Source organism: Ostrea edulis, chromosome 6 (genome assembly GCF_947568905.1).
Source record: "Ostrea edulis chromosome 6, xbOstEdul1.1, whole genome shotgun sequence".
Classification (NCBI taxonomy): domain Eukaryota; kingdom Metazoa; phylum Mollusca; class Bivalvia; order Ostreida; family Ostreidae; genus Ostrea; species Ostrea edulis.
Window position 1 is genome coordinate 12,133,520 of NC_079169.1, and position 15,781 is coordinate 12,149,300.

General features: G+C 35.2%; 1 protein-coding gene across 4 annotated transcripts in view; it reads left to right on the forward strand.

The window, feature by feature from the left end:
- The window catches only part of LOC125645541 (fibrillin-2-like), a 28,060-nt gene extending 15,062 nt beyond the window's left edge, over positions 1 to 12,998 (forward strand). Inside the window, exons 16-26 of one of the 4 annotated variants that reach the window (XM_056141551.1) lie at positions 4,395 to 4,655; positions 4,773 to 4,796; positions 5,932 to 6,038; positions 6,184 to 6,248; positions 6,347 to 6,576; positions 6,719 to 6,821; positions 6,923 to 6,945; positions 7,063 to 7,189; positions 8,009 to 8,178; positions 9,494 to 9,555; positions 12,633 to 12,998. In XM_056141551.1, the coding sequence (XP_055997526.1) occupies positions 4,395 to 4,655; positions 4,773 to 4,796; positions 5,932 to 6,038; positions 6,184 to 6,248; positions 6,347 to 6,576; positions 6,719 to 6,821; positions 6,923 to 6,945; positions 7,063 to 7,189; positions 8,009 to 8,178; positions 9,494 to 9,555 (1,172 nt within the window). In that variant the 3' untranslated portion in view covers positions 12,633 to 12,998. Of the gene's footprint in view, positions 1 to 4,394; positions 4,656 to 4,772; positions 4,797 to 5,931; positions 6,039 to 6,183; positions 6,249 to 6,346; positions 6,577 to 6,718; positions 6,826 to 6,906; positions 6,946 to 7,062; positions 7,190 to 8,008; positions 8,179 to 9,493; positions 9,556 to 12,632 lie in introns of those variants that run through there. The other 3 variants (XM_056141550.1, XM_056141552.1, XM_056141553.1) reach the window with 3 other exon arrangements.
- The last annotated feature ends 2,783 nt before the right edge of the window (positions 12,999 to 15,781 follow it).

A 15,781-nucleotide genomic window follows, 5' to 3' on the forward strand; every position in this document is an offset into this window, starting at 1 on the left:
TGTCGTCAAAATTGGTATGAAATGCATTAGACAGCATTTGGCCTAATGATAGGTTGTACTGGCAAACTAGGTCATTATAACGACCATAAATTTTTTGAAATGCTGATTTTAAACGAGACTCTCCGAACACTTGCAATATCAACTTGAAATCGCAAAACTTTCCAAATCAACAACATCAAAATATCTGACTTTTCAACACTTTACACCACTATTCCTCACGGTAAATTAAAGACTAGACTTTGACACTCCAGACAGTTGCTTCCTTACTAAAAACGGAAATATTCATATCTAGTGATCTTCCTTTGTTAAACACTACTCTGATTCCACACACAAGTACTCTGAAGTTGAAATAAAATATATGCTAGAGTTCCTCATTGATGATATCTTCGTGGTCTTTGGTGACAGTTTTTACAGCAGTATGTTGGAATTCTTATAGGCACGAATTGAGCTCCTTTGTTAGCTGACGTGTTTTTATATTCATATGAAGCAGAATTTATTCAAAAAGTTCTACGTGGGAAGAAACAATATCATGTTGTGGCCTTCAATTCGACACTTAGATATATCGGCGATTTTTTGTCTCTTAACAATAATTTCTTTTATTCATATGTCAATTCGATATATTCCTGTGAGCTCGAAATAAAAAACATTACAGTCATCCACTTCTGCTTCATACTTAGATAATGTATTGAAAGTATAGACAATAACGGCAAACTGACAACTCAGCTGTATGACAAACGGGATGACTTCAGCTTCTACATCGTCAACTTCCCATATTTGTGTAGCAATATTCCATCATCACCTGCATATTGGGTTAACATGTCTCAAATGATTCGATACGCAAGAGCTTGGTCTGCATATCGTCTGTTTGTATACGTCCATTGATTGATTGTATATTGTTTAACGTCCCTCTCGAGAATATTTCAGTCATGTGAAAACATTGCTATTACCGGTGAAGGGCTGCAAAATTAAAGCCTATGCCCGGTGCTTATGGTTTTTGAGCAGGGAGGAATCTTTATTGTGCCACACTTGTTGTGACACGGGACTTCGGTTTTTGTGGTCTCATCCGAAGGACCACCCCATTTAGTCGCCTCTCACGACAATCAAGGGGGTACTGAAGACCTATTCTAGCCCAGATCCCCACGGTGTACGTCCGTCGAAGATGGGACGTATTATGGTATGGCGTCGTCTGTCCGTCCATCCGTCTGTCTGTCGGGACCTTATGGGCAAGATACAGACCGAACCGTAAGCTCCAGGATTTTATAACTTGGTACATTTGATCAACATGATAAGAGGAAGATGCCTGATGTATTTAAAGGCAGAGCTCAAAGGTCAAGGTCGTAGTATCACTTAGTAGGAAAACTTTGTAGGCAGGATACAACCCCAACCGTAAGATGCAGGATATTTGATCAGAAGATGTAAAACTTATACGGTACCAATTTTGATGCACCAGATGCGAATTTCAACAAATAATGCCTCTTCAGTGATTCTCAACCGAAATGTTTGAAATCCGAAATAACGATAAACTTGCTAGAGCTTTTCTAGGGAAAAACAGAGTGCCAAAAGTTGAGTCAAATTCGTCTATGGATAAGAACTATGTGAGGGAGGTAATCCTAATTTTGAAATAAATTTCTAAATTTTATCACAGCAATTAAATACACTTCCGTATTTTGAGGCTAGTAACGAAGTACTTAACTATTGAGCTTTAGTTACTGGGCTGTAGAGACCCCCGGGGACTAAGATGTCTTTTGTTTCAAGATCGGGAGTCAAAAGTCAAGGTCATAGTATTACTTAGTAGGAAAACCTTGTAGGCAAGATGAAGATAACGATCAGTGATCAATCTCATAACTCCTATAAGCAATACAAAATAGATAGTTGCGCAAACACGGACCCCTGGATACACCAGAGATGAGATCAGGTACCTAGGAGGAGTAAGCATCCCCTGTTGACCAGTCACACCCGCCGTGAGCCCTATATCTTGATCAGGTAAACGGAGTTATCCGCAGTCAAAATCAGTGTGCCAAGAACGGCTTAACAATCGGTATGAAACAAGTCAGACAGCATTTGACCCAATGATAGGTTGTATTGACGAACTAGATCGTTATAACGATCATTGAATTTGCGAAATGCTGACTTCAATCGCGACTGTACCATCAACTTGTTTGTCAGTAGCTTAGCTCGATTTAAAAACTGACTATACCCAGAACAAGCTCTTGCATATCGAATCAGTTGAGATATATAGACACCATATGCAAGTGATAATGGAATATTGCTACATAAATATGGGAAGTTGACGATGGAGTGGCTGAAATCATCCAGTTTGTCATACAGTTGAGTTGTCAGTTTGCCGTTAATGTCTACTTTCAATAAAATATCTAAGTATGAAGCAGAAGTGGACGACTCTGTGGTGTCCTTTATTTCGAGCTCACAGGGATATATCAAATCGACATATGAATGAAAGCTATTATTGTTAATAGACGTCATCGATATATCTAAATGTCGAATTGAAGGCCACAGCGAGAGATTTTTTCTTCTCGCGTAGAAGTTTTTGAATAAATTTTGCTTCATATGAATATAAAAACAGGTCAGCTAACAAAGGAGCACAATTCGTGCCCATGGGAATTCCAACAGACTGTTGGAAGACCTGATCACCAAAGACCACATTTTTTATTTCAACTTCAGAGTACTTGTGCGTGGAATCAAAGTGGTGTTTAAGAAAGCAAGTTTTTGAATATACTGATCACTAGATATGAATATTTCCGTTTTCCGTTGTTGTTGAAGAAGCAACTGTCTATGATGTCAAAAAGTCTAGTCTTTAATTTATCGTTAGGAATGGTCGTGTATAGTGCTGAAAAGTCATGGGTTTTAATGTTATTGATTTGGGAAAAATTCTGTGATTTCAAGTTTACTAAAAGTTCTTTAGAATTCTTCGATTTCAAGTTTACTAAAAGTTTTTAAAAGAATTTTTTTAGAACCCACATTTGATTAACACCACTTCTGGCATATGTAGTCGCACAGTAATTTGAAGTTTCTCCTTCACAGCTGTTAATATTTTCGTGAGGAGCAAAGATAGGGGCTTGGTAGAGCACTTATTGGATCCAGCAATGTATCTTTGTTTGTAAGGGATACAAAACCAACCGTGAGCTTTAGAATTTCGCTTCTTGGTACATTTGATCATCATGATAAGAGGAAGATGCCTATTGGTTTCCAAAGGTAAAGGTCGTAGTATTACTAAATAGGAAAACCTTGTAAGCATAATATAAATCCAACCTTAAGCACCAGAATATTGCAACTTGCTACTTTCGATTACCATGATGAGAAAGAGATGCCTATTGTTTTTCAAAGGTAAAAGTCAAGGTCGCAGTATCACTTAGTTGGAAAACTTTGTACGTAGTATACAAACCGACCCGTAAGCTCCAAGATAATGCAACCTGGTACATTTGATCACCATAATGAAAGAAAGATGCTTATTATTTTTCAAGGTCAAGGTCACATTATCACTTAGTAGGAAAACCTTGTAGGCTGTATACAAACCGAACTGTTGGGTTAGGACTATCAAATTTTCTACACATACACGTAATGCCAAGTGGAGGATGCCTATTGTTTCTTAACGTCAAAGGTCAAGTTCGTAGTAGCAGGATGCAGACCGATTCGTTGGGGCAAAGATCATTAAACTTGGTACACATGCATCTTATGCCAAGTCAAAAGGTTACATGGAGAGTACATGATTTGTCTTGGATTTTTTTCGATGCAAAGAACGTATGTCACACCATGATGATTGCTGATACTAGTTGAAGCCAAGTTCTACAAATCATGGTGTAAGAAAAACACTTTATATTAGCTTTTCACAGGCGTATTATGTTTCGTCGACGGTGCTCTTTTAAATCGAGGCTACTGAGAAACAAGTTGATGGTACAAGGGTTTCAAAAGTTTGGACTGGAGTCAGCATTTCGAAAATTATATTGTCGTTATAACGATCTAGTTTGTCAGTACAATCTATTATCGGGTCAAATGTTGTCTGACGTGTTTCATTCCGATTGTTAAACCGTTCTTGGCCCACTGATTTTAACTACGGATAACTAAGGAAATGCATACTCATCCTAGGCACACGATTCCACCTCTGATATACCCAGGGGTCCGTGTTTGCCCAGCTCTCTATTTTGTATTAGGCCTACTTATTGGAGTTGTGAGATTGATATGTGTTAGTTATCTTTAACCCTCATGTATCTTGAAAATATTATCAGAAAAAGTTTGGAAAAAAAGATTATCTACGTTTTTGAAAGTCATTCAGTTGTTCACAATTTATGTAATCTTTGCGTTTTGAAAGTTGAGGATGTAAATGATGAATTGAATGCGAAATTTTAGATGTATACTTTTACATCACTTTTATCTTTAAGGTTGTCGAGATTTTACGTTCGGGGAGCAATGTTCTGAAGCTTGTTCCTGCATTGTTAATAACTCGCAAAACTGTGATGCTGAGACTGGGATATGTATTTGTAAAACAGGATGGGAGGCGTCTGATTGCTCACAAGATGTGGATGAATGTGAGGAAAAAATCATCGAATGTGATACGAGTTTGTATCAAGTATGTGTAAACATTCCAGGCTCCGCCAGATGTGAGTGTCGTTTCGGAGGACTGAATATCACAGATTGCAATCGTGAGTAGTTTTTTTTAAAATTTATTTTTTCATAATTTGTTTTACAAGTTATTATAAATAACACATATAAAAATATTTTGAAATATTGAAAATTAAAAGTTATTTCTTTAAATACAGATCCAAAGCCCCCGCACAGAACAAGTAAGAATGATATTTACTACTACTATATATTAATCGAATTATTGGTCTATTCTGCCATGGGTAATTCGCAAAATATCTTTCACTATAACCCTGAAATTCCATATAAGTTTGGCATACAGATTTGTGAAATTGGTGATACATGTATGTTTACCTCAAAGAATGGTTTATTTATTTCATTTACATATTTCTTTTATGCCTGTCTAAAATGTTGTACTTTCCTTTTAAATGTAAGGACAGTAAACTCCCAATTTCTCTAAAATAATTGTTGTAGTTTGATTTTTGTTTTGGTGCATGCAAGTAACTCGTATCATAATTAGTCAATGATAAGTTCACAAAATTATGTAATCACTTCATTTGCGATTTCTCAATACGTTACAGTGTAGAATATAGTTCTCTTATAAAACGGACACCGCTAAATGTAGTTTGTTTTTTATAATGGTGGTTAATAAAATATGCTTGAAATCTTGTGAAACGATTCAGTCAAAACACCTTACATTGGCAATCTTTTATACGTTCCTTAAGAAATTACGACACATCTAATGAACATTTGACATGTTTTGAATGCCAAATATTCCCCAGAGACCTCACGAATTTCTGAACTAATGCAATCGATCACAGCTTCTCCATCAGATATAATTCTCTTCGTAAGGTAAGAATTGGGTTAAATGTTCTCAAGTTCATATCATATATCCATATACCTGATCAAGATATAGCGCTCACGGCGGATGTGACCGGTTCACAGGGGATGCTTACTCCTCTCCTCCGAGGAACCTGATCCCACCTCTGGTATGTCAAGAGATCCGTGTTTGCCCGGCTCTTTATTTCCCTGTTTTATGATATTTATAGAACTTATGGGATTGATAATTGTTCGTTAGCCCCACCTTTCATCATGGTGAATGTTCATTGATACTTGAATTTTCTCTAAATTTCATGAAACAAAAAAAAATCCCGATAAAGTACTGTCTGATTTAAACGTTCTGTGATTTTCAGGAATTAAGGAATATAACTTCTCTGATATTAAAACGACCCACTTTCAAATTTATCATATAACCACAACCTTACAAACTGTATGATTTCAGATAATGCTTCTGCTAATGTCTTTTTAAAATATAAATTGAAATTGATACTGCCTTAGATCAGACAGAAGTCAAGATAAAGACTGAAGCAACTTTCTATATCAAAATCAACCGTGTAGAGTTTTTGACGAACAGTGAAAAGTGGCGTCAGGGATTTGAAATATCGGTAAGGGAGGACTATAAAATCTTATTATTTGAGATAAATTAAACATTATACCTGGTATATTCAAACGGCGTTATACCGCATTTTGCACACACATAAATTCTGTCTGTAACGTTCGATATTTTCTGTTCTTTTTCTTCATTACCAGCTGATGAAATTTTACCAAACGGAGAACGTTCGAGGATTTTCAACCATTTTAATCCTTACAATTCGGTAATGCAAGAAAGCTTTTAAGTACATTTGTTTATAAACTTCCTCCAAGTGTATGTCTAGGAAGAGCAACATCATCATTTGTGTTTATTGTAATTTAGACAACCAGCGCCAAATTACGGTGGTCAACAAAGTGGGGCTATACGACAAGAGAGTGTAATTATTGATTATGAAATAATAGGATCTGAGAAAGAGTCTAGCAAACTTAAAACGGATTTAGCCACGTCTATGGGGAAGCTTTTGAGCGGCAAAAAGAAGATCAAAGTCCTGGATCAGGCACCAGTAATCAAGGATATTACCATAAAAGATTCCAATGGAGCCCCGATAGAAAGTACGTTAGTGAAAATAATATATGTATGCATTGAAAGTGTTCCCATCTTCTGATGTGACTTCATCTTTAAACTTCCGCTGATGAAAAAAAATATCAATCCCAATTCAGTAGCGCTGATGAAAAAAACAAACAATTTTTCTAGATATATCGGTTTCTTCATCGCCCTGCAGCGTGTTTAAAGGTTTTGGTGGAACGTGTTCTGACGGCGAAATATGTGACGATTCTTTGGGAATAGCATCGTGTGTGTAGGTAGTGAATTGTTCCCTCATTACACCTGTTTATTGTATCTATGTTTTAAAAAAATTATTATTTGAAAATTGAAATTATTAGAATGATATATTTTCAGTAAACTTTCATCCCCGTTGTCAGGTACGTCAAACTGGTTCATATACATGCACCATCTACATAGATCTTTAATTGTAGTATATCATAAATTTTCTGATATTGCCGCATATCATATTATGTCTCACGAAAATTCCATTTTAGATAAGACTATCCTAATCATCGCTACTGGTGTAAGCATTCCCGTTTTAATGATAATCATTGCTGTATTAATCACCTGCTTATATTGTCAAAGGAAATCCAAACATCTCGAGAACACTATTTCAAAAAGGTAAGTAAATCTCTTTCACAACATAATGTAAAGAGGCATATAACTTGAAAGCAATGTCAGTGGATAGGGTTAGAGATTTGTAGATAAATAACGGCGGATGTAGGGGGGGGGGAGTCCGTACCTACTCCCCCTTTTTTTTGCAGAGGAAGAAAATATACAATGAGAGATTAATAAAAGAATTCATACAAATATAAGACGATGACAACGAACAGTGTTTAATCTCATAACTCCCACAAGCAATGCACACCAGAGGTGGGTTCATGTGCCTAGGAGGAGTAAGCATCCCCTGTCGATCGATCACACCTGCCGTGAGCCCTATATCTTGGTCAGGTAAACGGAATTATCCGTAGTTAAAATCAGTGTGCCAAGAACGACCTAACAATAGGTATGAAACACGTCAGACAGCATTTGACCCAAATGATAGGGTGTATTGCCAAACTATATCGTTATAATGACCATATAATTTGCAAAATTCTGATTTTAAATGCGATTGTTGGAATCCCTGCACCATCAACTTGTTTGCCAGTAGCCTGCTTCGATTTAAAAACTGATCATTCGCAGAAGAAGCTCTCGTGTATTGAATCAGTTGAGAAATGTAAACATCATACGCAAGTGATAGTGGTATGTGGGTACATGAATATTGGTAGTTGACGATGGAGAAGTTGAAATTATCCCGTTTGTCATAAAGTTGAGATGTTAGTATGCCGTTAATATCTACTTTCAATAAAATATCTAAGTATGAAGCAGGAGTGGACAACTTTCTGGTGTGTTTCATTTCGAGTTCACTGGGAAATATTTTATAGTAATTTCTATTTCAAGAGTAGAGAATCTGGAATCCAAAATGAGGGTAAACAACGAATCGGACCTTAAGCTTAAATCAGACCTATCCAATTACGATTCGATTGACTCAACAACAGACGGGAATACCAACGAGTACTGTGAACTGTCTGATGTTCCCCGGCATTTCTACGCCAATACAAAGGATGAAGGTCAGTAAAGCATACATTACAGTCCGATATGGTACATGTATAAACAACATTTAGTTTTATACTAAAGTAAAGATTATAACCACAAAGAAATATTTATCTTCACCTTCATTTATTTAATTCAGATCGTTTTGTTATTAATTGTTTTCGTATTATTTCTCAATTCCTTCTGAAATAGAACACATGATTAGAGTTTTGTGACTACTACAAAATAAGAAATATTGGCAAAAATAACAAAATTTCTTTTAAATGGCATTTATTTTTTCTTATCTGCCGGTGTGAAATGTAGTTCATAGATTGAAATAATCCTGCAGTAAAATTATATCTACATTATCCCCAAAGATTTCAAATTCAGTTTTGCAACATCAAAACTTAATTCATTATTAATAAATGTAAAAAGGTGAAGATAACGAACGGTGATCAATCTCCCCATTCACTGACTTCTTACACATGTTCCACAGAACTTTGTTCTTTCTTAAAGGAATCCGAATTTAAACATGAACAACATGGATTTTGATAGAATCTGATTCTTCTCGGAAAGTTTTCATTCTCAGTCATCACACTTAAAACACACGGTTGTATTATAGTAGTTATACATGTGAAAGTATTTTTACTTTTACTAGTGATCCAATTTCAAATCGATCATTTCATGCTTTCGATAGCCTCTTCTATACTGCAAAGTTTGAGACATATTTGCTACCAATTGCCCACGAATTATACCCGTTCAACTTTGTAATTCTTGGTGAAATTATGTCTTCTAGAGTAAACCTTTTTTTTTGTCTTATATACTTTTTACAATTTTCAAAATAGCTTTTTAAGAAGGATATCACACTGATATGCAAATGTTATAAAAGGTAGCGCACATTGTGTATATTTTGATATTTTAAAAAAATCCCACAATGACAGGGTGCTAATCTGTGTTATTATTTGGAATTAACTTTAGTATTGACGTACACAATCATTTTTTACCTACTGTTAAATTCAAAATAAAAGTCCTGTATGAAAAACAACAACAAAAAAGATACATATTGCTACTTGATTAATTGCGGGAGTATTAAACCGCATTATGGTGTATTTAATTTACTCTCTACTAAGTGTTTGACTAAATGGTGTCCACAATGTGTTACGCTTTTTAAGAAGTAATTGAAGCAGAAGTGCGTGTGCTTGTGTGTGTGTGTGTGTAGATATGTTAATTGTAATACAAAGTAAGGGAATTCAATACTTTCGTTTGAGCATCACTTAAGAGACATTATTTGTCGAAATGCGCATCTGGTGCATCAAAATTGGTACCGTATCAGTTTTTACATTTCTTCCTTAGGTCACAGCTATGCGAATTACACGAGTGATTCTTTTTACGATATGCCTTTTACCAACGAATAGGTAAGGTTTGTCTTTTGTGTTTGTCAGCACATTAATGATCATCACAACATTTGTACTTCTTGATAATTTGGTTTTATTTCATCTTTTACTGCCTTTAATTTTACAGATTAATATAACCCAGTATAAAACAAATAACACCAGTACATCACGTTCGAAAATGCGATTATCGTTAATTTGCTAAGTTCATTAACTTCAAATTATAATTAATAATTGATGTGATTGAATTATGATTTGTAATCAACACTGAGTATATTATTTTCTGTAAATGCTATTTACATGACAGAAACATTTTTGTCTCAATTGTATGTCTAGGATGAATTCTCATAATACTGGTATTTCAAAATGAATTATTGCAGCCGGGTACCAGAGCTCACCAAACGATATCTGATTTCTCATCTTTGTTTAAAAATGGAATACAATAATGTTAACTTGCACCCGGGCATTTTCGGCGCGAATACCATTATCCCACGAAACGTTGGTGTATATTTAGAATTTAGGAATAGCTTATTACTGACAAAAATCAGTGTTAGATAATAAACTTTACTGAGGTATTTTAAAAACGCAAACATTGGTAATATTTTGTCTTATCTTATTTCTTTAATTTAAAACAGATACTATTTCTGGGATATCTTCTTTGATAAATGAGTTATATCCATCAATTCAAAACAACATTGCTATACCCTGAGAGGTAACAAATGGAAGCAAAAGTGGTAAAGTTGGACACCAATTCTGGATTTGTTCACTAATGTTCACTATTAGCGTTTATGAAGTCGAGTAGGTGAGGTCCCATTGAATGACAAATGGTCCGAATGGCTCTTTGCGGAATATTCTGCCACTATTCCACAACATTGTTCTGAGGCTGGGGAAACGTTTACCAACGCGGCTGAGTTAAGGCTTTCCTCATAAATATCAGTGCTGTAAAGAAAATGCACTTTACCGCACTGGCACATTACATGACGTCACAATGAAAAATACGTCATGATGAAGGTCATGACGTACTTATCTACATTCCTTTTGCGGTTGGAAATGTCAAAATATTTTTTCATTATTTACCACCGCTGTCAAGCAATAAACCGCAATCGTGTAAAAGTTTCTGTCAAATGGGTTATATTAATTTTCTTTGTTATTGAAATATTTTCAATTTCTTCTTTATATAACATACATGCTAAAGTAATATCCATATTATATTGTAATCTTGATATCGCCCCTAATCTGCACGTATAGTGACTTTCACAATGAACTCATTTTCAGAAACAGGGTTTCCATACATACAAATTTCATCATTGGCACGACACCCCGAGGTTTTTGAATGAAAAATGTTTGATTTATGTGACATGTGAACTTCAGTGCAAATGGAACATTAGGGGAACAAGTTGTGGCTTCAACAGAAACCATGTTTTTCAGGCTAGATTCAACTTAGTATATCCAAAAATCGCCGCATTTTGCATATTCAATACAAAAATTCGACATGTTACAAGTCATGATAAACTTGCTCACATCACTTTTCAAATAAAGAAATTAATATGTTTTTAAGTTATATTAAATTCAACTTGCATTGATATCTGGATATTGTGCCAATGGAACGATTTACACATACACTGTACGATTGTATCTTGATATTTGATCACGTGATATACAGCTGATGTAGAGATTGTCGGTCTGGTGAAAAAATGTATGGGAGGTCAATATGCACTTAATTATATATACATATTTTTTTGTATATAAGAGTTGTGTGTACAGAATTTGTCAAAAATGTATCTGTTTATAATGCTTTTTTTCCTCTGACATATTTATATGGCCCTACTTAACACAACTGCGAAGATCGTCCCACACATGTTTAATCAGATTAAGGTGTGGAGACATAACGGGTCAATCAAGGACATTAACGCCATTTCTTTAGAGAAAATTCAATGGAAATATTGCAATGTGTGCGCATTGACCTGTGGAAAAAGTAATATGATGCATTGCCTGTTCTTGCTACTGTATTAATGGTACCAACACAGACTGCAGAATTTCGTCTACATACCGATGAGCAGTAATGTTTCCGGGAAATGTGAACAATTTAGAGCCACAATTTGTGGTAATCGCCCCCGCCATGACGCAACATCCGCTAAGGTTGTCTCGTGCAAGCACGAGATTGTCTACGTAGCGTTCATGCACACATCGGAGAACTCGTATTCTGTCATCCATATATTGACGCCGGATATTGATTCGTCAGAAAACAAGACCATTGTCCAATTCAACCGCTATGAGACTCCTGCACTCTGCTACGTGGGATTTAGTTGTATACCTTTATAAAGCCTTCTGCAGAGAACCCCATAACGTTTCAATATTCGCAAAATTGTTTTAGGGTGTATTGCCTTACTAGAGTGTCAGATTGGTTGCCTCGCCATCGTCGCGGCAGCAGTAAATCTAATTCGCATGTGGCGTTATCGTATGGACACCTGTTGAATTTGTGTTATCATAAATAGTTGACCAGATCTTGGACAATCACTTATGATCCCTGTTTGGCATTGACGTCAATCGTCTTATTGTCCAAAGAAAACGTCTACCTACTTCCCGCTGACTAGCGCCTGCTTTCACTATACCGAGTACCTAGTCTCGCTAATCATTGCTGATTCAGTTTATATTTTTTTTTCAGTTGTAAATACATTCGCCATCGACAACAGTTGTTTCACGTTGATTTGCCTTTGAATAGCGTCTAGAAAATTGTGCGATGCTACTCACCCTGTTCTATTTTCTAATATTGCTTTATTATATTCCCCTGGATAAAGGTATTGTCTTTCACTTGAACAGACTTTAATCCCTTTTTCACAAGATACTTAATATCTTTGTAAGACGTTTGGGCGAATCTGTAGTACTATAGACGAAGTATAAGTATTATATGTAAGCAGAGAGACGACAAAGACGCGATGTACAAAATACGTTTTACAACGAATAAGAATAAAAAAGTCAACTTTAAGTATTTGATATGAAAACCAGGAGGTTAATAATACTCTTGTGCTGACGATCTTTCATGATTTTCTTAATATCGTGGCTACATCGTATTAATGTGTACATACATATTATTTTCACAGCGGTACCATCTATACCAACCAACGTGAGAAGAAAAGGATCGGCGTCATCGTACAAAAATTATATGAATCATTATCGATTATATGTACTAACAAAATAGACATCATTCTATCCATGTTAATGAAATATGTACTCGTCTCACATAGGATACGGGAAACTTCCAAGTGCATTTCAAACATGTTTGATCAAGGCCATAATCCTAATCAAGAGTAGATTATAAGTTTAGGTACTGTATTAGAAACAATGAATTCTTTTTAATATGTGATATTTCTTTATCTTATACGGTATACCTATCTATCAATATTGTATCATTGGTGTATACATGCATAGTATATTTTTGCTGCATTTTAATTAAAAATATACCTTCATATCCAGCGTTTTATATGTAAACTCGAACTTATTATGATACAGTTATATAAATGACTAACAGTATCATAATATTATATGTACTTTTTATGCATAAGACATCTTACGACTAATTTGAGAAAGATATAACATGCATGCTACTTTATAATTTCTCAATCTGATGACAGTAAATGGTAGACCTCTCTAACAACATTCCATGGAAGGCCACGCTCTGGTGACCTGAGATAATGAATAATCATGCGATTGATATAACCAACCGCCGTACGGCTAACTTTGAAAGTTGAGGGATGTTAACACTTTACTTTATATTGGCGCATACATGCATATACATTTGGATTAATAAGATTTTTACAATTATATTCCTAAAATGTTGTAACCACTAACACAAATAAATATGACATGATTACGGGTCATTCCAAGCGGCGTTGGTGCAGCGAAACGAGTTCTTTAGAGACAGTGCATTTGGTTTACCTTAGTTTGGTCCGATTGGCAGCGAATCACTACATTAGTTACTGGGCAGACACAACATGTAATAATAAAAAGCATAAGATAACTCGAATAATACATACATGTAACAATATTTTCCCCATCCCTGTAATACTCTACTCCTGGCCCTCTCTCAGAATGTCAATACATTTGCAATAACGTAGTACAATCTAATACACAGAATGGAAGGCAAACACAGACCCCTAAATATACCAGCGGTGGGATCAGATACGTAGGAGGAGTAAGCATCCCATGTCGACCGGTCATACCCGCCGTGAGCCTTATCTCTTGATCAGGTAAACGGAGTTATCCGTAGTCAAAATCAGTCTGCAAGAACGGCCTAACAATCTGCATGAAACTCGTCAGACAGCATTTGATCTAATGATAGGTTGTATTGGCAAACTAGATCGTTATAACGACCAAAGATTTTGCGAAATGCTGATTTTAAACGAGACTGTTGGAACCCCTACACAATCAATTTCTTTCTCAGTAGCCTGCTTCGATTTAAAAACAATTACCATACACAGAACAAGCTTTTGTGTATCGAATCAGTTGATAGATGTAAACACGATATGCAGGTGATAATAGAATATTGCTACATAAATATGGGAAATATGGTTAAGTTGAAATCATCCCGTTTGTCATAAAGTTGAGTTGTTAGTTTGCCTTTAATATCTACTTTCAATAGAATATCTAAGTATGAATGAAAGGTGAAGATAACGAACAGTGGTATATATAATGAACAACATTAAAACTGCCCTGAATCGTACATGTATATTTTATAAGCTGACTTGCTTGTATTTCTATGAGATAGGATGCATTCATACACGAAAAGAAAAGACATTTCACGCTGTGACCTTTAACTCACATTTACTTTATTAGAATGATTGATTGTATATTGTGTAACGTTCCTATACTATCGTAGATACATCAACGTTTTAACTGTTAGCAATAACTTTCATTCACATTGTCACGGATAATCGTGCTAGAATGTGATAAATGATAAAGTCACAGAAGCAATGTGCATATTTGTTTGTTATACAACTAACATTCAACAGTTTCTGGTCCCGGTTTTTGGCGTTGAGTGTAAAAGTTCTTTAATTGGCGTCTGGTCTATACACATATCCACGATTCTGATGACTGCTGTCTTACGTGGACATAATCATATTATCTAAAGTCTTTCATCAGTATTGGCATTTCAGGGACAAATAAGTTTTAAAAACACATTTACAGGTACTTTTATACTGTTGCGGACTATTAGAATTTAGCTTAGATATGTAAAACAGGATTCCCCCCCTAAAATTTTAATGAGCTAATGTTACTTTTCACCAACACTCAGATGAACGATAAATCATGTAGGTTTCTTCTTTAGGTGACCTATTGTGATAAGTCTGAGTTGAACATGCTTTAACAATTAAAAATATTTAAGTTCTTAATAAACATCCTTCTAATTCTTTTCAAATTGTGTGTGAAACATCTCTGGGACAGGGGAAGCATAGATTGTAAATTCCAAGAATTATGCACCCAGGGCCTTAGGGTTAAAAACTGCAAGCAATTGACCAATTATTAAAACTATTTTTCACTACCACACATCTGTAAGATAAACTAAATGTATGGTCATGTAGAACAGAAAGACTTCTACCAAAATTGAAAAGTTCATGACCTTCGGGGTAACGTTACATGATTCCCGGGGAGAGGTTTTGACTCCAGAGCGGGGCGAAACTTGACATATATTGCTTTGTGTAAAACATTTAAATAACATCTACTCTAAGGATATTGATACTAAGTTAAAACTAAATGGATGTTTTGAAGGGGCGAATTTATCAATATTGTAAATTTCCTTATCCCAGGGGTATAGCTGGGTTTGATACCGGAATGGGGCAAACATAGTCATAGTTATTACATATCTCGATCATTTGAAATACTTCTTTAATTTTGTTTACACTGTATAAAATCCAAATGCATATTTGCGAAAAGGAGAACGGTTTGTACCAAAATTGTGATTTTTGCAACCCCATGATTCTGACTGAAGGGCAGATTTAAAATAGGCATATGGTGTTAATGGGAAATGTCTCATATTGTGTAAAGTCTTTCATCAGTATAAAAAATTGAGGACATTTTTGTTTTCTCAAAATAACACATCTTGTTTTATACTGCTGTTGATTGAAAGATGAAGATAACGAACAGTGATTAATCTCATATAACTCCTAAAATCAATACAAATTAGAGAGCTTGACAAACACAGACCCATGGACATATTTGAAATTAGCTTATACATGTATATGTAGAACAAGAAAAT